This window comes from Helicoverpa armigera, chromosome 14 (assembly GCF_030705265.1).
Source record: "Helicoverpa armigera isolate CAAS_96S chromosome 14, ASM3070526v1, whole genome shotgun sequence".
Classification (NCBI taxonomy): domain Eukaryota; kingdom Metazoa; phylum Arthropoda; class Insecta; order Lepidoptera; family Noctuidae; genus Helicoverpa; species Helicoverpa armigera.
The window spans coordinates 5910821-5931753 of NC_087133.1; the positions used below are offsets into that span (position 1 = coordinate 5910821).

At 36.7% G+C, this 20933-nt stretch overlaps 3 protein-coding genes across 19 annotated transcripts in view; 2 read left to right on the top strand and 1 right to left on the bottom strand.

Moving 5' to 3' along the window:
• Positions 1-719: 719 nt before the first annotated feature.
• LOC110380508 (mediator of RNA polymerase II transcription subunit 4) lies at positions 720-2410 on the top strand. Its single transcript, XM_021340510.3, has 5 exons — positions 720-903; positions 971-1151; positions 1233-1384; positions 1493-1671; positions 2019-2410. The coding sequence occupies exons 1-5, from the start codon at positions 836-838 to the stop codon at positions 2192-2194; spliced, it is 756 nt and encodes a 251-aa protein (XP_021196185.1). The 5' UTR covers positions 720-835; the 3' UTR covers positions 2195-2410.
• Positions 2411-2761: 351 nt separating this feature from the next.
• On the top strand, positions 2762-4345 carry LOC110380663 (putative inner dynein arm light chain, axonemal). The gene is made up of 6 exons (XM_021340721.3): positions 2762-2972; positions 3064-3195; positions 3342-3491; positions 3694-3822; positions 3897-4094; positions 4214-4345. Exons 1-6 carry the CDS (start codon positions 2886-2888, stop codon positions 4247-4249), a joined length of 732 nt encoding a protein of 243 aa, XP_021196396.1. The 5' UTR covers positions 2762-2885; the 3' UTR covers positions 4250-4345.
• A 44-nt stretch (positions 4346-4389) lies between these two features.
• Scrib (scribble) overlaps positions 4390-20933 on the bottom strand; it is a 68216-nt gene continuing 51672 nt past the window's right edge. For 7 of the 17 annotated variants that reach the window (XM_049837097.2, XM_064037781.1, XM_049837094.2 and 4 more), the window contains 16 exons: positions 19317-19574; positions 17795-17905; positions 17372-17551; positions 16571-16603; positions 15896-16054; positions 15608-15751; positions 15194-15289; positions 14519-14602; positions 14180-14299; positions 9858-11237; positions 9390-9495; positions 9103-9274; positions 8664-8799; positions 8126-8218; positions 7441-7620; positions 4390-5935 (listed from right to left, as the gene is read on the bottom strand). In XM_049837097.2, coding sequence (XP_049693054.2) covers positions 5684-5935; positions 7441-7620; positions 8126-8218; positions 8664-8799; positions 9103-9274; positions 9390-9495; positions 9858-11237; positions 14180-14299; positions 14519-14602; positions 15194-15289; positions 15608-15751; positions 15896-16054; positions 16571-16603; positions 17372-17551; positions 17795-17905; positions 19317-19574 — 3504 coding nt within the window. In that variant the 3' untranslated portion in view covers positions 4390-5683. Of the gene's footprint in view, positions 5936-6465; positions 6511-7440; positions 7621-8125; positions 8219-8663; positions 8800-9102; positions 9275-9389; positions 9496-9857; positions 11238-14179; positions 14300-14518; positions 14603-15193; positions 15290-15607; positions 15752-15895; positions 16055-16570; positions 16604-17371; positions 17552-17794; positions 17906-19316; positions 19575-20933 lie in introns of all 17 variants that reach the window. The other 10 variants (XM_064037783.1, XM_064037787.1, XM_064037786.1 and 7 more) reach the window with 10 other exon arrangements.

Sequence of the window (20933 nt, forward strand, 5' to 3'; positions counted from 1 at the left end):
GACGTTCAGTACAAATCTTTAACCTATTGACTACCTGAATTCAAAAAACTTGCGGTTGGTAAGTAACTAGTGTATTTTATTTATTTATTTATTTAACGAAACCTTCTTTTTTCAAACAATATAGAGACCTCGTGAGCATGGTAGCAAGGTGTCTTCTACAACATCATAAGAAAAATATCCTAAGTAATGCCAATAGCTCAGATTAGCTAGATTTTTTCCTTTCACCACAATACCAAAGGAAGAAATTGTTGATTAGGATCTATTATTTTTGACTGGTAAAGTATTCGACCCATAATCTGAAGTCACAAAGTTGGTAAATATGACTGATTTATTTGACCTATATCTCGAGGGGACACCCTGTATAAAGATAATTTAAAAAAGTATTAGCACAAAATTAAAATGCATTGCATTGCAATGCAATCTATATAGGTAGTCTTAAGAATGGTTTAAGTTAGGTTTGGGGGTTCATGCTGAGTAGTCATTTGTACAAACATAAGGAATAAATAGGTTAGAAATCCAAGTTACGTGAAATAATGGATCGAAATTAATTAACTTCTAGAAAAATATTTCAAATACGCAATGATGAAATGTTATGATTTCGTAATGCTTGTTTCCATTATAAAATTAGTTTGCTTTAAAGTAAATAAGTTTGGTTGTGTATTTAATAATTGTGTCTGGCAATCCTTTTGCTTAGATGTCACCACTCAACTTTTGTCACTGTCAAAAGTGTCAAAGTACTTCTCAAAATTCTTTTGGGAACGCTTTGTTGTTAATAATTATTATAAAATTTCTTGATCTAGCTTTATCATATCTGTTCGTTCTATAGTGAGATACCATGGCATCACATCTGAGCACTAAAGATAGGCTACTTGCATTAATTGATGACATCGAGTTAATTTCCAAGTAAGCATTTCTATTTCGCAAAACCAAAAAAAAGGAAAGTTTTTCTATATAAATCCTTGTATTGCAGAGAAATGATAGAAGTGTCGATAGCTCCGAAGCCCCAGAAACTTTCTGCCGCAGACCATGCGCAGCTTACAGATCTGTTACTATCCAAAGATTCAGAATTGAAGAAAACTTTGGGGTTAGCTGATGAACAAGCTAAGATTCAACAGAAAATGAACGACTTGAAAGCTGAAGTAGAAAATAAGGTGATGTATTTGTTCTGAAACATTTATATTTTTCAAATTATATTGTTCAGACAGTCTGATTAATGAATATTTATAATTCAGGATCAAGACATCTTCCACTTACAAAGGCAACTCAAGGATGCTGAACAAATCCTCGCAACGTCGCTATATCAAGCTAGACAGAAACTTGCATCAATTGTTAAGTCTAGGAAACGGCCAGTACCTTCAGAAGAACTGATAAAGTTTGCACACAGGTAAGAAAGAACATAAGTACAGTAGGTACCTACAGTAAAATTAAGCTATTTGTTTTTCTTTTATTGATCTTGAGACTTATTGTGATGTACTTACTTTTAAATTCACAGAATCAGTGCTTCAAATGCAGTGAGTGCACCTCTTTCGTGGCAGCCTGGGGACCCTCGTCGACCGTACCCCACAGACCTTGAGATGAGGTTGGGAATGCTTGGCCGGCTCTGTGATCTACCCCTCAATGGTCACACGCCATCTACACTGAATGAACTACATAGAATGACCACTGGGGGAGGTGAGTCATATTGTTCATTAATTTCCTAAGAAATTTATTCTAGCTCATCGGTACATTAATAGTTTCTCTATAGTAACTATGGGTATTTCCAGGTTTGAATAAGCTTTATAGCACATTTAATTGGTCTTGCATTTCCTCATCCAGTCATGCACTATTGACATATTAAGATGCATCAATGAATTTGCTGGTGTTAAGATTTTCTTTGAGACAAAATTAACTAAATCTATTTTAATTTCTTGACCAGTTATGGTCTGGTCAAAATATTTGCAGATTAAGTTTCCTAATTTGTGAAATAATAAACACTTTTTCAATAAAATCATACTAAAGATTTTTATATATGATTCTAGTCCCAGCTTCGGCAACAAACCAGTTCACATGGCACCCAACCGGTGAGCTACACATGTCGGTTGGAGGCGGCAACTCCGTTGCCATCGATGGCCGCGGCAAAGACGCGCCCAACCAGGAAGACGTTGAAGTAATGTCCACCGACTCCAGTTCTAGTTCCAGTAGTGATTCTCAATGAATAAGGAAGAAAAAGTGTTTGAGACCCAATCAAACATTTTAACCTGAAGGTTTATGTTGATAGACTGCTGTGTGAAATGAACAGTGAAGAGTTTTTGTTGGACATTGCAATAACAGATTAAAAAGACTGTTTTCTAATTATCTGTAATGTTATTTATGTACTATTATTTAAGAGATAATTTTCTGATAAAAATAGCATTAAACTGCATTATCTCAATATTTTGTTTTATTTGATGAATTATGATTATAAAAGTTGTTTTGCTCTAGATAGGGTTAAATATTCGATAACGGTGTCATTGCCAAAGATAAGCTGCACGAGTCTGCATTTATCCGAGATGATACTGGTAAGTATCCGGGATTAAACTGGTTTTTGGCTAGAGAACTCAAACTCCACTCCTTAAATTCAGTTACTGGATTCACCGGTATATTCGCATGTCCTATACCGTGAGCGTAACTGTGAGCTATGTATATGTATGTAACAGATTTTAATAAGTAATAAAAAGATAAGCTGTACCAAGGGCCAATTTAGCTGCAAGTAACTGTTGGAATAATAAAGCATCTAATGCAAAAAGATTGCTATGCAACAGGCAATCACCATGGCGACAACAACTTTGTTTACAATACACGACGTAAAGTTGGTCGAAGTTGACAATTCTAGTCATTTAGGAAATACATTATAAATACTTTTAGAAATGGCTGAGAGGGCTCCCGTTTCTGCAGAAGAAACTTTAGTTCGTTATGACAATCCTGTGCTTGTTACTAAAAGGGCGGAAAAAGTCGTAAGTGCATCTGGTTTTTCAGTGAAGTTCGTTACCTGTAAATTCCCATTGAGGAGATTATCTTCTCTCATTCTTTACTACTTGACGACAGGTAGCACCTATTGCTGGTTCCTCCGTTCAACCATGTGTGCCAACAGAAGCTAAGAAGGAAACAGAAGAAATTTTAAATGCTATCCTGCCACCTAAAGAATGGGAAGAAGACGGACAAATATGGACGCAAAAGGTGCAGTATCCTCACAATAGTGAATCTTTGATTGAGTTAGGACTTCAAACGACCTACATAACTTGCTTAGTTGGTTTTTACATTAAGCTTAACTTCCAGTCCTATCAATCCACTTTTGTAAAAGTTGTTAATCCATGTTTGTTTAGATATCATCGACGCCTGCAACTCGGCTGGACGTGATAAACTTACAAGAAATGCTGGACACACGCTTGCAACAGAGACAGGCCAGGGAAACGGGCATTTGTCCTGTTCGTCGACAGCTCTACACTCAATGCTTTGATGAGCTTATACGACAGGTACCAACATTGTAACCACTTGTATTTTATTTTATACCTCCATATTTGTTGAAGTACCTATCTAAGTAAAATAGGTCGCTATTATGCAGTGCCGTTAAGGCCGGCCTATTAACTCTGCATGTAGATTTGTTGGTAAACATTACCTTTCTTATATCATAGTCTCTTTCTGGGTGCAGGATAACTAATAACGAGTTCTTTGCAGGTAACAATAAACTGTGGCGAAAGAGGTCTTCTACTATTGAGGGTTCGCGATGAAGCGAGAATCACAATGGAAGCTTATCAAACGCTATACTGCAGTTCCATCGCTTTCGGTATGAGGAAAGCTCTGCAGGTTCGTTTTACCCACAAACTCATTAATAGGTATGGTAACATTCTTGATATTTTAGTGAATATTTTTTACTTCAGTCAGAGCAAGGGAAATCGGATTTGATGGATCAAGTAGCGAAGCTTGAAACGGAACGTTCAGCTCTGGAGAAGCAATGTATGGAGTTGAAACAAAAGACTGAACAGCTTGAGAGGCGCGCGGCCGAGTTACGAGCCGCAGAAGAAAAACGTCACCAAGAAGAGTTGCTCGCTTTGAAGAAGACGAATGCTCAACTCAAGGTGAGAAAATATTTCATCTTGCAGCTTAAAATGCTTGCATGGAACATTCGAGTACCTACTACCAGTCCTGCATAGCATGTAAGCAATGTACTTATAAACTTGATTTTCTTTTATTTCAGGCACAACTGGAGGGCATCATTGCACCAAAGAAGTAAAAGTGTTTTATTCGTTAATTATTTTTAAGATGTTTTTGTTGCTCTTACTAGTTTAAATTGTGTTCCTCATATATTATAATTACAAAAAAATAAATATAACTAAAATAAAATCTTGTTGTATTTTAAATGAAACCACTAAATAATTTTATTAAAATATATATTAAAACATTTAATTGGGACAAACATACAATGTTTTCATAGTTTACAATGCACATATCACTAGAAAGGTATAAAGGACACACATTCTTCCATTCAACACTTCAATTTATTTACCGCAATACATATTTTATTCAAATAAAATTATCTATCTCAAATAATACATTTCATACAGTCGGAAATGTACAGTTTCTGTTTAATCTGAAATACGTCGAAACATTTACAGCACATCTTAATCATAACCACTTCGGTCATACTGACAACTGCAAATGCTTAATTCATCACTTTCTGTATTACAATCTTCATAATTTATAACCTAATGTAAATTATTTTTCACGAAACAAAATTACAAGAATAATAAAATTATAATAATAGTATGAAAACTGAATGATAAAATCGTATAATTATATAAAAATTGATTTCAAGAAATCAAGGCACCACATAAAATTAAATTAATATTACATTAAATTAAAATATTAATACATCATCAAACACAAAATACTGAATGAAACAACAATGCGCAAATAAGTAATTGTATAATAATGCAAGTATATATTGATATAATTATGTTATATCGTCAATGTGATGCCACTTCGTACACTTGCTTCGCATTCCATTGCGTGTTGTTGATGGTATGTACAACTCTAATATCATCTTACACTCGGCCTACATACACATTCTGGTTGGTCAACCAGTCACATTCCTCAGCAGCTACAGCGTCAACATTCAGTCAATTTAATAAGACTTGCACGGAATGAAAATTATTTAAAATTAAATACGTAAAGTACTCAAAGAATAAAAACTAATAATATTTCCAAAAATATATAGTAACACCTATCATTAATCTAAAATCTCCGTCGCAAAACTAAAATAAAAAAATAAAAATTGTGATCCAAATAAAATGCCACAAAACGCATCTCGCTAGTGGATTTCTTCAAGCGCCTTTAAGTAACATAACAAGTCGGTGGAATCTAAATTTATTATCACAGTTACAATACAAAATTAAGATGGAAACTCGTTTCACGAACGTTCGTTTCGTTGAAGAAATCTACAATCGAGTTCGAATCTCGACGGGAGTCGAGTCGTGTCTATTACAAGTGTGGTTATAGCCGATGTGTTGTCATGGGTCCTCGGTGAGGGTGTGGGCGGAGATTGAGGCGTATTGGGATTAGTGCCGGATAAAGTAAGCGCCTTTCGGCTCTGGGCGAAAGAATTGCTAGTGTTGCTATATTTATCCGGCATGTAAGGGATAGAGATCTAGTGTGTATGGTGCGCGGTTTACTGAGGATGGTCGGTGTAGGCGGTGACGCGGTGCGCGGGCCCCACGGGGATGGCGGTGACGCGGCCGGCGCCGCCGTCCAGCAGAGGGTTCACCACTTGCACGATGTCGGGCTGCAGCGAGCTGTCCCCGCCTTCTGCCTCTCCCTCCCCTAAGCTCATACCGGCCTCCTCAAGGTCGGTAGGCGCAGTTTCGCTACTCGGGCTTGTAGTTAATTCCAGAGATATAATTTTTTCTTGCGTCGTTTCCACCTGTATTTATAAAGTCGATTAACAACAATGTCATATGTACTTGGTTTAGAAGTTAACTTTTCGCCAAAATGGGAAATGATATGACTGAAAACTGGTTTTATTTACTTCTGATCAAAATGCTATGAAAACTACTTGGCTTGAGCAAATTTTCAATTAAATGTTTTTTGTTAAGGGTATGAAGTTCTTTCAGTATAATGTTACAGAACAGAATTTTATGGATGTTTTGTAATTTATTTTGTAGCAAAATTATTTATGAGTATAATGTATTTGAATAACGCACTCAAAATTGTGATTATAAAAACAGCATTATGGACTGAAAGGCATTTTAAAACTAACTCATCACAATTTCGGGCACTTGGTTGGTAAACATGTAGGTGTAATGTTGGTTACCTATGAGGAATGACATGCACTAAATACAGTGTAAGTAAATACTAATATATAGGCGTTAGTAGGTTAGTATTGCTTTTGCTGCTAAAGCAATGATAAAAGCTTTAGTATTATGTTTCTGAAGAGTAATAAACGCAACAAACCATTGTTTTCGTTGAAGCTTGCCGTGTCTAGAATCCAGGTATCGTCTGACAAATTACACAATAAATTAAGTTAACATGCCATGCCAAAATATCATGCAACACTCGTGAAAACATTAAATAGATAAAGAAGAAATAAAAGAAAATAAAAGGGGAAATTGGGAAGGGGATACCGTCAAATGGGGCAAATAAATTGTATATAACATGGGATTTATAACAATATAAATTATTCTATAATTTGAGTCTTGTTATTGCCACGTCAATTTTAGTTCTACATAACGTGAGTGTAAGTTGTTACTACGTGATTTTTTCTCGGAAAAGTTGCGTAACCAGTTATTGAACCATACTCACAATTAATCGACTTCATTCTACAGACTGGACAATTTTGATAGACAAATTAACCCCTTTCAAGATAGACCATCTATAGGCCTAAACTACATTTCACATTCTTCACATTGAAGCCCCATCATTGATATCATGATTTGAAGCTAATCTATAGGTGATATACAGCCACCCAGAGTCTAGTGACATCGTGGCAAAGATGACATCATTATTTCTTTTTTTTTTTAGTTGATGTCTCTAGAATTTCATCGAAAACTATGAGTATATATATACGTATGGGTAATTATAACTGGTATTTCAATTTTCCTAAAACATATTATCTACTGCAAGTGTTGTTTCAATATTGTGGTGTGCTAATAGTGTGTTTCGTTATGTGCACTTAAAAGGCCCCGTTAACATTTTAGTGTTTTTACACGTAGTCATTCTTTGTCAGTCGCTTTATTTTTAAGTCTCGATAACGTTAAAGTTTAATCGTTCCGTCAGTCTGATGTCTTATTGTCTGTCAATAGTTGCACGTCGAAAGCTAAGCGTAGTTTTAAAGATATACAAAAGATAATAAAAACCACACGATACGGCATTGCTTGTGTACAGCGTCTAACGTAGCACAATTTACAAGTCGCGGCTTTATACGCGTACCTCTTTTTCAATGACTTTCTCAATGTACTCGACGGTTCGCACTTTAGTCTCGCCAGTAGCCGGGCACACGAACTCTTCGGTGCGGAGAGTAATGCGCTCGTCTAACAATTTTTCCTTCTCCTTGACGGCCAGTATAGGGCCCGGTTTTGTACGTAACGCGATACGTGGCAGGGGCCATTTCTATAATTTGTAAAGTCAGTTTTGACATTCGTAGCCCATTGTGAACGTACAATAATATGCCAGCCAAGCGACATTGAACCCCGCCCATAATAAGACATTACCACATGGTGTTAGTTAAAGTTATAAGTACTGGTATAGGTACTTGCAACAAGACATCAAATTAAATATTCCAATTCAATACAGACAGAACAAGGGACAGACTTTAACAATTGCTTACTGGACAAAGACATAATATTCTATATCGGTGTTAATCACAATGTTAACAGTTACAGACAAACAAATTAATACATGAAATATTATTGGATTACGACAAAACATTCTAAATCTGAAATGGAACAGTCATAACGATGTTTAACTGAATGGACACGGGTTGGTCCCGAAAAAGATAATTTCAAGAAACTTTCGTGTGACTTTTCCATTTACAGAACCGGTTGCTTTAGTATTTTAATTTGGACATTCAACGTATTCATCAAGACATGAAGTACGTATTATTAGGAGTAATTACCTCATTCGAAGCGTTCTCCCTCGGAGGATCTTCTAAGATATCACTTGCTGGCCCCACCATGCTTTTGATCACTTTCTGCGATTCGAGCGCCTCCTGAATAAGCCAAATAAGTGTCAAATATTTTTTTTATTATTTATTCCTTAAAGTCGCCTTGTCATTTCACGAATTATACCTAGATGTAAAGAATTACTTTTACTGTAAATAAATAAATAGGACGAGCTAATATCATAGCCTGAAGTGCGGCAAGAGACACCATCAGATTTTTATACTGAGTTTCAAGGCGGGTGCTATATAACTCGTGAACAAATCTGCATCCTTTGCTAGTGCTAGACGGAGCCTTTTTACTTTAAAAGCAAAAATCAAACATCTAATGCTGAACACACGTCTATCAGATTCGACGGCAGCGAAGGAATATAATTTAAGTATTTTTATTTGGAATCGTGTGAAACCTTACAGATTTGGGCCCGGCTGAATCACAGATTTGACACATTTGACAGAAATTATGAATGTACGCTTGAGCTGCATAGTTATCACCGACCTGTTCAAGCGAGCGCAGCCTCGCGGCCCGCCAGGCGGCGCGGCGCGCAGCACGTGTCGCCGCGTCCTCCAGCTCGCCGTCACGCGTCGCGCGCCGCCGCTGAGACTTCGCCGACGGACTCACGCCGCCAGACACACTGCACAATACAATTATAAACATTATCTTAAAAAGTACCGGCTTTAGTGCCAAAGTCAAGAATGTTTACTGAAATTAGACCAGTTTTTAGCACTTTTTCACGTCAAAATTACAAAATGACAGCACTCACAAAACTGAAGCTGGGAAGGGTGAACTTCCTAGTGCTAAGTTTAGTCCTTAAACTTTTAAAGTACGGAAGATATGTATTATTACTATATATATTCCAGATTTTCAGGATAACAGACTAAAGGTAAAATTGAAATGTTAAATGTGATAAGCGATCTAAAACTTGCAATTATCGTACCTATGGCCATTCTCATAAGGTTCATCGTCGGAATGCGAGCTATATCCACTCTGCCGGTCCTCGCCTGGGGACCACGAGCCGAGCTCCGATCGCGACAGAGATGCCATCTTCCTTTCCTCTTCTTGCTTCAATTTCTCCACTTCATCCGCTGATAGGAATGTGAAAACTTTTTCTGGAAACAGCAGAAAAACACGTTAATTTTAAATTAAGGTCATGGGTGTCATTTATGACTCGTTAAGTATTTTCTTACATTAAGATAATAATAAACTCCTAATTTAAATATTTACCTGGCTTGGGCGATGGTTTGTGACTTTCTTCCATAGCATTCTCGAAGAACTTCTTCTTATCGCTGACAGACGCCTTCACAAAATTACCAGAATGAGGTGGGGAAGCCTGCGAACATTCAACTTGATTAGCTTAACTTGTAAACAGTTGTCGACGCACATTAATTCAGTAATGAGTTAAAAAGCTCATGATATTTACAAGCTATGAAATTCCCTTCTCCAGGCTTCACACCCATGCAGTCAATGTTTTAATAAATAATAATAATAAAATAAAGTTATTGCGGTTAGTAAATTAAAACATGCAAAATATAAGTAATTGCAAGTTAAAACAATAATTCAATGGGGGTAAGTAACAAAATGGGATATGGGGGGATGACAGACTATGTGGTTTTTAGTCAAGAATCCAGGTTGGGTTGTCGACGAACACAATCAAAAGAAGCTGAGTGTGTGTGCGAGGATAAGATGCCGTACATTGATGTTTACCTCGCCGATGGCGAAGGCTTTGATTTTGCTGCTCCATGCGGGTTTCAAGGCAGATGCGGGCGAAGGGCTCCCTTCCCTCAAGGGATCCGAACTGTTCGACATTCTATCGGTTTCGGACACTGTCGTCACCTCACCGAAACGAACTCTTCTCTCTGATTGAACACTTTTAGGCGCATCGTTGTTATTAATGGGAACAGATGAAGTGATGTTTGCATTTATATCTTGTCCTAAATTGCTGACTACAGCGGTCTGTGATTTGTAATTTATATGACCAATTTGATTGGAAGAACATACGGGGACTGTGCAAGTGTATGGATTGTAGGTTCCAGCTACAGTTGTTAGAGAGGGGTAAGGATTGATGGGCGGGTATGTGTTAGAATGAACCATACCCGGAGCACTGTCATCTGTCCTTAAGTCACGTAATGAATAGTGCACAGGTACATACATGGTTCTCTGATCAATATAAGTTTGATCTGGATGTAAACTACAGGGAGAGTTAGGCACGTGGGACACAGTAGGCAACGTCTTATATTGTGCGTGTAACAACGCAGGGGGGTCGGGTTCGCCAATTGGGCTAACGGAAAGTTCGTTATAATATTCATCGTTAGCAATAGGAATATCTGGCGTACGGAAGACTTGGCTTGAAGGCACTTCTGATACTATAACTGACCGAAATGGTGTTTCAGAGACGACCGGCCCCGGGACAAGATTTGGATAAGCATCGTAATTTACAAGAGGAGGGGGGACTTCGGTTTCAGGAGAATTCGTAGAATTTGAGGACTGCATGGATGTTTCAGCCACCGCAGGCTCAGGCAACACTATTCGCTCAGGAATAACGGTGATAGGTGGTAAACTTCCTTCATAATCTTCATTGTCAATTAATTCACTATCACTTACGTAAGTGTCAAACAAAGGCGGAGGAGGGATGATGAGGTCGGCGTGAAGTACTCGACTCGCCTTAGGGACCGGTCTCGAGACTTCTAATTCGGTTGACGTTTGATTTCGGATTAGTAAAGAGCTAAATCCCTCGCATGCATCGTTAGTGTCAGTGATCATGGGCCCCGTTTGTTCGTCATCATGCACGTCATGCAATGAGGGTTGATAGATCGTATTCGTATCGTTCGTCGAATAGGGGTATCGTTCGGGTTCGTCCATCGAGTCTTGCGTGAAACTAACTCGCTTAGTTTGCGGTTTGCTCGGCACTTGAGGTTTGTGTTTGGGAGGCGCGGGTGGCGGGCCGGCGGGCCGCAGCAGGCGCGGCGGCTCGGCGGGCGTGGGGGGGGTCGGTGCGGAGGGGGGCGGCGTCCGCGCTTTCTGCTGCGTCAACACCGCGAGCGGCGAGGGGGGCGCCGCTTGCGAACTAGACGACTAACCAAACCAACAAAATATACTGCACCACTCGGTACTTACGCAACTCATTACTTTAGCTAAATACGGCTAAAACAAAGACCAAAACAAAATGCTACATACTCGAGCGTTATCACGAATTGAGCCAAGTATAAGTTTATTTTAATTTCGAACAATAGCGAAGCTACTTGCACGAAAATGTGAATTATCAATATGAAAATCATAAAAGTAACGAATATTATTATTTAGCTTGTAACCAAAAGCTTATCGCAGCGATGAACAAAAATCTTCCAAAATAAATGTTATTGAAAACATGCTAACATAAAAACAAAAGAAAACGTCATCTGAAACATCATATTTTAATGCAACACTAAACATAACGTCAAATAGAACAATTTTGTACAATAAAAAGTAAATAAATTTAAACGCACAATAGTTTTTATCAAATTGTTAAGTAATTGGCAGTTGAGAATAGTAATTTGGCCAGATATCTTAATTTTAAGTCTTACATAAATTAAAAATAAATTGAGAATATTTCATCAAACGGAGGTAATTCATAAAATAATAATAATTTATAAACATTGTCAAAAACTTGGAAGCTAGGTATAAACATTCAAAATTGTATTTTGACACAGGAATGTCGTGCTCTTATACTGTTTATGTATATGAATAGAATTGTTCTAGTTAGACAAACAGGGATAAACAGGTATATAAAATTGGTCTTTTGGATTGAAGATTACATAGAATACAACATGTTACAAATATATAATATCAATATTTACGTGTATGGTATAAGTAGAATGCAGTTGTTGGCTAAATATTTTACTACAGAGTATTATTATGATATAAATTGGTCGTATCGGACTGAGTAATATTATTGAATTTGTCTTTGAACATCGATGGAGTAAATGCGTAACAAACTTTGATCAAATTTAAGTCTGACGATAAACTGGGTTTGGAGTTGATATCAAAGGGTAAGTTATAAAATATTTAAAGGTAGGGGCAATGTTACAAACTGTTAAATATGAGAATTTTAGTAGTTATTGATGCCAACTGGAATTATGAATTTCAAGATTTTTGAACTTAAATATTTGTTGACATATAATTCATGTTCATCTTAACTACATATACCCTTCTCCTTACTTACTAGATACAATGATAAATTTTGCTATTATATACATTTACCACTTTTTATATTAAATTATTTTATTATTTTATAATGAACATTTTCATGTTTTACATGTAGTTGATTACATAATGATAAACAGCGCGAAGCTAGAACGACATATAGAAATAGTATGTTTGAATACCTATACTTAAAACATTACAAACCCACGGCCCGCAGACGCTCTTTCATGCAACGTAACGGCATTGCATCGGTACATTTAGATATCCAGAATTAATGTATTTACTAAATTAATTTTAACACACTCATTTTATCGGACAGCCAAAATTATAAATGCTTCATTATTTATATTACTATTTTATAGATCTGTCAATAGCACAGTTTACATACAGTTTAACACAAATATGATTAGTTAATTGGACATGTTACGAGTATCCGTTGAGTTCATAGAACATTACTTATTTACAAAGTATTTGGACAGAAGTTAACATTGCCGTACTATGTGTTTTCTTCCTGTTCCTCAATGGATGCATTCTGCAATGGACGTAATACGCTTTGTCATTATTTTGGTTTATAAACTGCACCAGTAAGGGTCGTCCTCTAGGCAGAACCCGTATACAAGCTAACACATGACGACATTGATCTAAGCTACATTAAATTAAAATAACAACCGAACAACATCGTCTTGCTATGAGATTTATACTAATAGTACTAGGGTACATTTAGAAGTTCTATTACATTTCCATAAACGATTATGTAGACGTCCCAACAGATAGAACTCAAAGAAATTGAGGATACATGCAAAACAGTCCTTAGAGACAATATCAATGCTGTAATAGTTATTACATTTACAGACATAAGATAGAAAGTTCGCCGTAAAGAGATAGGTGTACTGAAGTTTTCTGTAAAGTGCCACCCTTCCATTTCATCACAACCAACTACATAGAGGCTCTTGTAGATATACTAAACAACATTTATTTTGGAAGACAAGGAGTTAAACATACGAATAATATACTTAAGTACGCAATACAAATATTTTACGTATATTTTCATGCAAGCAATATTTTATACTACAAATATACATAGTGCATGCTATCTTATCCGACTCAGGAAGATGCTAACCGTGCAAACAGCAAAGTTGTTTCGGCCTTCATAAGATTTAGTTAATCATAAGGAGGTATAATACAAAGCTACATCTCATTTTATCATGCTGTAATATAAACTTTCCAATTATATCAAATATAAAGCAATATTTTAAGAAATCATTGTTAATATCAAATTGGAAAATACAATATAATATTACATGCATAGAAAATTATTTACAGTTGGACACAAACAAGTTCAGAAATAGTTACAATTATGGAAATTCATAATATTTTATTCAAAGTCTTTTTCAATGACTAAATTATCAATCCTGTAATATTTCTAACTTATTGTGTCATTCTGCAGGAATTACGATTTAAATTGGGGGATATTTCAGAACACTAAGATTAAACAACAGAATATGATATACAATCACATTCGTACTATTAGCATCATCAAGAAAACTAGACTATTATGGAAGTTGATTAAACTTCATGATCAGTTTACGTTTAGAATTGGCCTGGTAATAATCTTGTTAGCATTATATTAGAATCATGTTAGCGCTAATCTTAGGCCAAACTAGCATTAGAAAGAACTTTTAGCTTTAATTTTCAGAGCAAGTTATTGTAGGTATTTACAGGGCTAGTACTATTGTTAGCGCAATTTTTTATCAAAACTAGTATTTAATTTAGCTTTTATTATTTAGGGCTAATTATGGTAGATATTTACACAGTATATACATTTAGGCACTAACCTGAGGTTGGAGTGTGTGTTTGGACATAACGACGGTGGTCGTCTTGTGTTGCAGTTCGGGAGATATCGGCGGCGCGGGTTCGAGAGCCATGCTCTCTACGGCGTGAACGATATCTAGAACCTGAAATTTTATAACTTATATATTGATCTGGGAAATTGGAGCGTCATCCGGAACATTGAGAAACTCTTTATTATGACATGGATGGTCATGGTCAGTCAGTCATCCAAGGACTGAACCGGCTAAGCGAGTCTTATATTTTTCGTTTGACCCGTGCGGCTGTTACAGAGCTGATTTCTATATAGGTCCGTCTACGTTTTTATCAAACACAAGTTGGCTCACCTTCTCTGGTGTCGACTTTTCCCTGACTTCCGCGACTTGTTTCTCGTGTTCAAACTCAACAAGGTCCTGTTGGAACTGTTGCTCCTGAAGTAAAAAAACAAAACCTTATATTACTGTGGGAATAAATCGGTCTCAATAAATTTTGTCTGTTTTTTCCTCTTTCTCATGTTTTATCGATTATTTATCCAATTATGTCTAGTACAGACTACAGTAGGTAGCGTTGCATTACCTATGTATCTTGAAGAAAATGTAAGATCCATAGGTTTCATTAATTTCGTTTTCTTTATTAATGTTTTCAAATTGCAACTCTAATTCTACCGGGTCTTTTGTTGACAGCTGTAAGTTTTCAAGGGACAATACAGTCGCGTTGTCAGTGCTGAATGACAGCAACTGTTAACTGCACCAAAAATCGGTCAGACTATAATGAATAGCACTGGTCATTTGCTCAGTTTGTCTACATTTCTACAGTTATTTACGGTCTGTCTCCTTTGACAGTCACCTAAGGTTCAAAACGGCTCTTCAAAGGTAGTCATAGTTATTAAGAAAAATTAAGATCCATTTCAAGCTAGGGTAAGAGTTTTCACGAAGCAGAATATAAATCAAAAGTAAAGAAAACCCCATGCGAAAATGGTGTATGCAACAAAATGAATATTAGAAAGCCCTTATAAAACTGACCTGTTGTTGTTGGTGCAACGGTTCGTCTCTATCCAGGCTTGACGTTGAGTGAGACAGAGAACCGCCAGTTTCCGCCGTCCCGCTCTCGCTACCAGTCTGTGCAAACATTCATCTCTTTCTAACAAGCGCTTGCCCAAAGATTCAAGACAAGTTTTGCGTGAAAGTGAAACACTCGATAGTGTAAGGGGTAAATTGGTGTTAGAGGTGTAAAAATGCGTGGATTTTTTGGAAAGCATTCAAATAAGGTTTTATATAGCAAGATTCATATTTGACATAAAATGCTTAAATAAGAATAGGACACACTCGGAAAAAATATTTATAAACACCTTCATCGTTGAGGCACGTATTACGCACCAAAAGTTCAAAAAAAGAAATATTTTGGCAAAATTATGAAATTAAAGTGACAGTTCTTACAGGGATCTTCTCCGGCCTAGTATAACCGTAGCATACGACGAGATGTAGCGGTGCATTCGTGGCTGAACGTAATGCGTTTACTGCTTCATTGTGCGTTGCGCCTAGCAGTGACACACCGTTCACTTCTAACAGACGCATGCCAACCTGAAGGAGAAAGCACATTATTTTTATAGATTTTTCATTTTTAATATTTTTCACGACACATTTTTGTGGCTAGCATATTCTAATATTAAACGATTTTAGGTTCAGTGACGTTAAAACTTATTATTTAAATGGTTTTGTACCCACCTTCAGTCTGCCGTCTCTCCTCGCGGCGCCACCACTATTAATCTTCGATATGAAGACTCCTTCGTCGTTAGGATCGTTAGGGTTGCCACGTTGACCGTTCAAACCGCCCTTTATGTGCATTCCTAGCTTCTCACCTTCTTGCTTGATTATGGTTAGATCCTAAAGAAAATAAACAGTTAAAATAACTGACATCACATCAAAGTAAAAATGCTATATACGCATTATTTTCAAACTATGCAATTTAAAATTGAGTAAGTACCTGATATCAAAACTTTACTCAATAAATGGGGTAAATTCAATAACTACATTCACCAACACTTTTTACATGCAAAGCCACAACACAATACCTCATGCACTCAAGGTAACAGAAGCTTTCATTCTAAATACAAAATATCTAGATAATAAAAAAACCTAGCACATGACAAAGACAAAATTGTACAGGGTGTAAGTTTCAGTGTAATTGGCATGACAATAGAAAGAGCTATAAGCAAAAAGGTTTCTTATTTAAGATGAAGTCGCGTTCTAAATAGGAAAAGCTGTATTACGAAATAACCATTCCGAATACGACGATAGCTGGGCACACGGACTGACTGGATGAGGGGTTGGAGACTGACATATATATTTGGTAAAGTAACACACATAAGTTCGAGATCGCCGAGCGACGTTCACACTTACAGTTGCGTCAACAATCTCAACTTGTATGAGACCCTGAACGTGTGGCGGTGGCCGTGTTGCGAACGTGTGGAACAAAACAATTGATTGCGTTTTATAACGACTAAGTAAATCAAACTCCTAACGATGTGCTGTTCACGACTCAGAACGAAGTCGTTGAACAAGAAATACGCTAGTAGATAAGCGACAGAATTCGTAGCAAAGACATACTAGTTGCTTTTGTCAGTATAAATGTTGAACAATCATGTGCATCAATGCATAAGCGTTATGCATACTTTTTATTATTGTATACCGCCAAATGACTACTGTAAGCGACATTACCCAAATACTCAAATCATTCTACTCGTTAATTCACATTATGCTTTCAACTTCTCACCATGATAATCCACAAATTTGGTTACTTGCATAACATGCAAAACATTGCGCGGCTTACGTTTGTGTATGTACACACAGATTACCAATATTCATTACAAGACATACCCAATGGTGGGGACTGTATTTTCTCAAATAAGATTATTCGTCAGAGTAAAAAGATGAATTAATTTTGATTAATCTCAAATATTGTGTGACACAGGATTGTACAAGAAGTATGACTAAGTATGAACAATCTATATATTTTTGTAAAAATATAAGATTTTATGTGGATGTCTAATAAAAAGAGTCAACTATTCCATAACATATAAAATTGCTTTTAAAAACACTGTCAAAAAAGTTTTTTTTCACAAATACAATATTTTCCACCCTAAATGATCTTCAATCCGGTGTCACAAACTCAACACGCTGTATAACAGTGACGTCACAAACCTGGAATCCATTCGGGAGCGGGTCATGTCTCACGGTGAGCGTGAGGGTGGCTCCGGGTTGCAGTAACAGTTGGACGGCGTCACGATGTGTGGCTCCTGTGAGTTCTACTCCGTTCACTTTGAGGAGACGGTCGCCCATGCGTAACTTGCCTGATCGGGCCGCCACGCCTCCCGGTACCACCTAATTGTATTTATTTTATTATAATAATGTTGATATACTATGCTAAAAGGTTTTGTTTGGATATATTTAGAAAAACCGATTTTATGCCCAAAGAATGTTAAAGGCTATTTACCAGGCGATTGACTCTGATGATGATGACTATGATGAATGTTTTACAAACTTTAAAACTTTGAAAAATTGTTTTACTGAATATAACAGGAGCTACCAAAGTTTTAACGCCTGTAACGTTGTATAAATACTTACATGAGAAATGAATATTCCCGGTTCCTTTCCACCGAATGGCACGCAAGAGTGGTCAGTGCCACCGATAATACTAAATCCAAGAGACCCTCCTTCTTTCACTAAGATGACATCCTGTAACAAAAATATTACATATTTTAATACAGTTCAGTCGCAATCACTTGGCACTATGATAATCCAAGCCTTTGACTATCAAAGCCATGATGACAAAGTGTGTATCACAAAATAACTTCGCCGTATAGTAGCTCTCTATCCGAGAAGTTATATTTGCTGTGTATTTCATAAATCATAATGTCCCTATGCCATCCATATTGTAGTGATTTAGAAAGGCTTGTTTATATTCGTACAATTTCAAACCATTTAATCCCTTCCCATCTCGTGTACCGAAGCCCATTTTAAAGGTCTAGTAGTGATGTGGAATAAGGTAATTCAGATAAGTGTTGAAGAGTATTCACCATAAAATGTGGAATCACCAATGTTCCCAAAATCATAATTTTAAGTAAATACACAATCAAAACAAATAAATGCAACTGCCTAGGTCTACCGATTCTGCATTGTGTGCTAACTACAAAGATTGAAAGGTGGTATGCAATGATATATCATGCTGTAGACGTCCAATTTTGAATGAGGATTTTTTTTATATGGCAAAAGAAAATACGCACGGTACTAAAGTGAGTACTATGTGACATTGTATGTAATTAAAATTTTAATTTGAAAGTAAATTACTATGACAATACAAATACGAGATTGTAAGACATGCTTGATTGGCTTTAGCGAATTAGAGCCGGCGCACATTGTTCGCAATCAGATCATAAATGACAGCGACCAAAGGTAAGGTTGTCTTCAAACTTGGCTTATATTTTTGTAATAGAATTTAATTTAGATTTTTTTTATGGGCATTTTGCTTTAAAACTGATAAAAAAAGAACAAATTCATCAATGAGAATCTTGTAAAACATTTGTATTTGAAATGTTTTAGATTTTTTATGCGTTTTCCCTTTTGCCAGCTAAATCGATAATGAATAAATAATACGGAATTTTGCCAAACTCTACAAAGGAATGAAAAAACTACATAGAATTTCAAATTAAATATTTATAAGAAGATCATAAGTTTTCCACTCCCACATATAATTTAGACATCTGTTTATAGGCTACATAAAGTGCATATTACCTTTCACCTGTTTAAGTAAATACTTGATACGCTCAAAAATACAAGTAAGTGGTGGCAAACCACTTTTCGAAAGAACATCGACTTCGCAAAACCGCAACAATTCTAAATATGGCTGTTGACTGAAAATAATCATACCGTCATCTAAGGAGCAAAATGATATTGGTTGAATATTTTTTGACAGTGGGATCCTTGTAAGAAAGTTTTGGTATTGCGTTGTTATTAGTTCTTTGGGAGAAAATAATTAATATGTTTATTTAAGTACTTTATTTTAAGTCAACATCCCTACAAGAAACCATTCGTAATGCGAAATCGAGTTCTGAAGTAGAGTTGTAACGTCGTCGATCTTCATTCTTACTTCGATGATCAGCGGCGCGACGAGTTGGTTGTCGGTGATGCGGGTGACGGTGGTCTCGGTGAAGGTGGACTTGGTGATGGTCTCGGTGACGCGGCCGAGCGTGGCGGGCGGCGGCGGCAGTATGACGGCGGGCGCTCGCTCCACGGTGACGCGCACGCCGCGCTCGGGCGGCGCGTGGGCCACTTGCGCCTTCGCCCCTCCCAGGAAATGCGCCGGGATCATCGCTTGGAACTCCTCGTTGGTTATCGGCCGCGACGGCTGCGCGTTTAACACGTTCACATCATATCAGTCTAAATTTTAATGTATTAGTGCATAGGAAGTGACCTAAGTTTTAGAACATGGTAGCGTATCATTGTTTCCCTGATTAACTGTAGAAGGAGTCTAAGTTTTGAGAAATGAGCTTATTTCAACTTTACTAATTAGAACAAGCAAAGTAATACAAGCCTTCTTGTCATCGTTTTCCTTCGTAAATACTTTATTTTTAACGTTTCGCATTCATACAATTTAGGAAGGCGAGTTGCATTGTTATTTTTAATCTTCTCATACACAATGACAAAACTTAAATATTTTTAATAAAATAATTTATTGCAACACTGTGTTTAATTTACGATATTTTTGAGGTGACATGATCTCATTAACCCACATAACAATCGTAGCCATAGACTTCACTAAGCCGTATTGGCTTTTATATACCATAAACAAAGAATAGGGGGACATAGTCTGATTTATTAAGGAAGGCTTGCATTTCTTTGGAATGTATGCTTTATAGCTTACCGGACATAAAATATGACTTTACAAAAATTTAATGTAATATTATTATTTAAGTATATATTGCATTTTGTTGTTTTTTAAGTATTTAGAAAAAAAACACTAGCGAGCCTGACGAGCTCATTGAGGACACTCCCATGGCCTGTGGATAGCGGGGTATGAGCCAACATGGATGATCATAAGTATGCGGGGAACTGGTTTATCTGACAGGAATGTCAGTGGTGAGTGATTAAAATGCTACTAATTATATTGTTTCATTCCAAGATTTTTCAAACAGGAACATCATCCCCATCGTCATCTCTGGAGCCTTTTCCCAACTAAGTTGGGGTCGGCTTCTAGTCTAACCGGATGCAGTGTTTCACAAGGAGCGACTGCCTATCTGACCTCCTCAACCCAGTTACTCGGGCAACCCAATACCCCTTGCTAAGACTGGTGTCAGGAACGTTTCCAATTTCACCATTTTTTTTTTTATGAAATGTTTTAAGGTCGTAGAGAAGAAGTTTATATACCAATTTTATTATTTATTGTTTTGTCTTTAGTAAAAAAAAAAACGATTTCCAATAAGTTTTATGGAATCACACACCCTTTGCATCGTCGCTATTGTCATTTACGTCCCTTACGTTTCCTCACGGGCCATGCACAGGAGTGACACTATCGAGCTCGCCAAACTGTAGTAACATAATTTGTTCGCGAACTCTCATTCAAATATTTACAACTTCCCTTGTTTTTTGTAATTACTGTAAATATATTCGTTTTCACTTTTTATAGTTAACATTTTTAATGAAACGATAACAATTAAAACCAGTCCGGTAGTCTATTGGTAGCATAGTAATTCCAATAAAAGAGTTT

Bases quoted from the DNA above. Each gene is read 5' to 3' on its own strand.
- LOC110380508 (XM_021340510.3), top strand. From the start codon at position 836: ATGGCATCACATCTGAGCACTAAAGATAGGCTACTTGCATTAATTGAT. The intron at 1,152-1,232 runs GTGATGTATTTG...TTTATAATTCAG, and splicing joins AAGCTGAAGTAGAAAATAAG to GATCAAGACATCTTCCACTT. The intron at 1,672-2,018 runs GTGAGTCATATT...ATATGATTCTAG, and splicing joins TAGAATGACCACTGGGGGAG to TCCCAGCTTCGGCAACAAAC.
- LOC110380663 (XM_021340721.3), top strand. From the start codon at position 2,886: ATGGCTGAGAGGGCTCCCGTTTCTGCAGAAGAAACTTTAGTTCGTTAT. The intron at 2,973-3,063 runs GTAAGTGCATCT...ACTTGACGACAG, and splicing joins CTAAAAGGGCGGAAAAAGTC to GTAGCACCTATTGCTGGTTC. The intron at 4,095-4,213 runs GTGAGAAAATAT...CTTTTATTTCAG, and splicing joins AGACGAATGCTCAACTCAAG to GCACAACTGGAGGGCATCAT.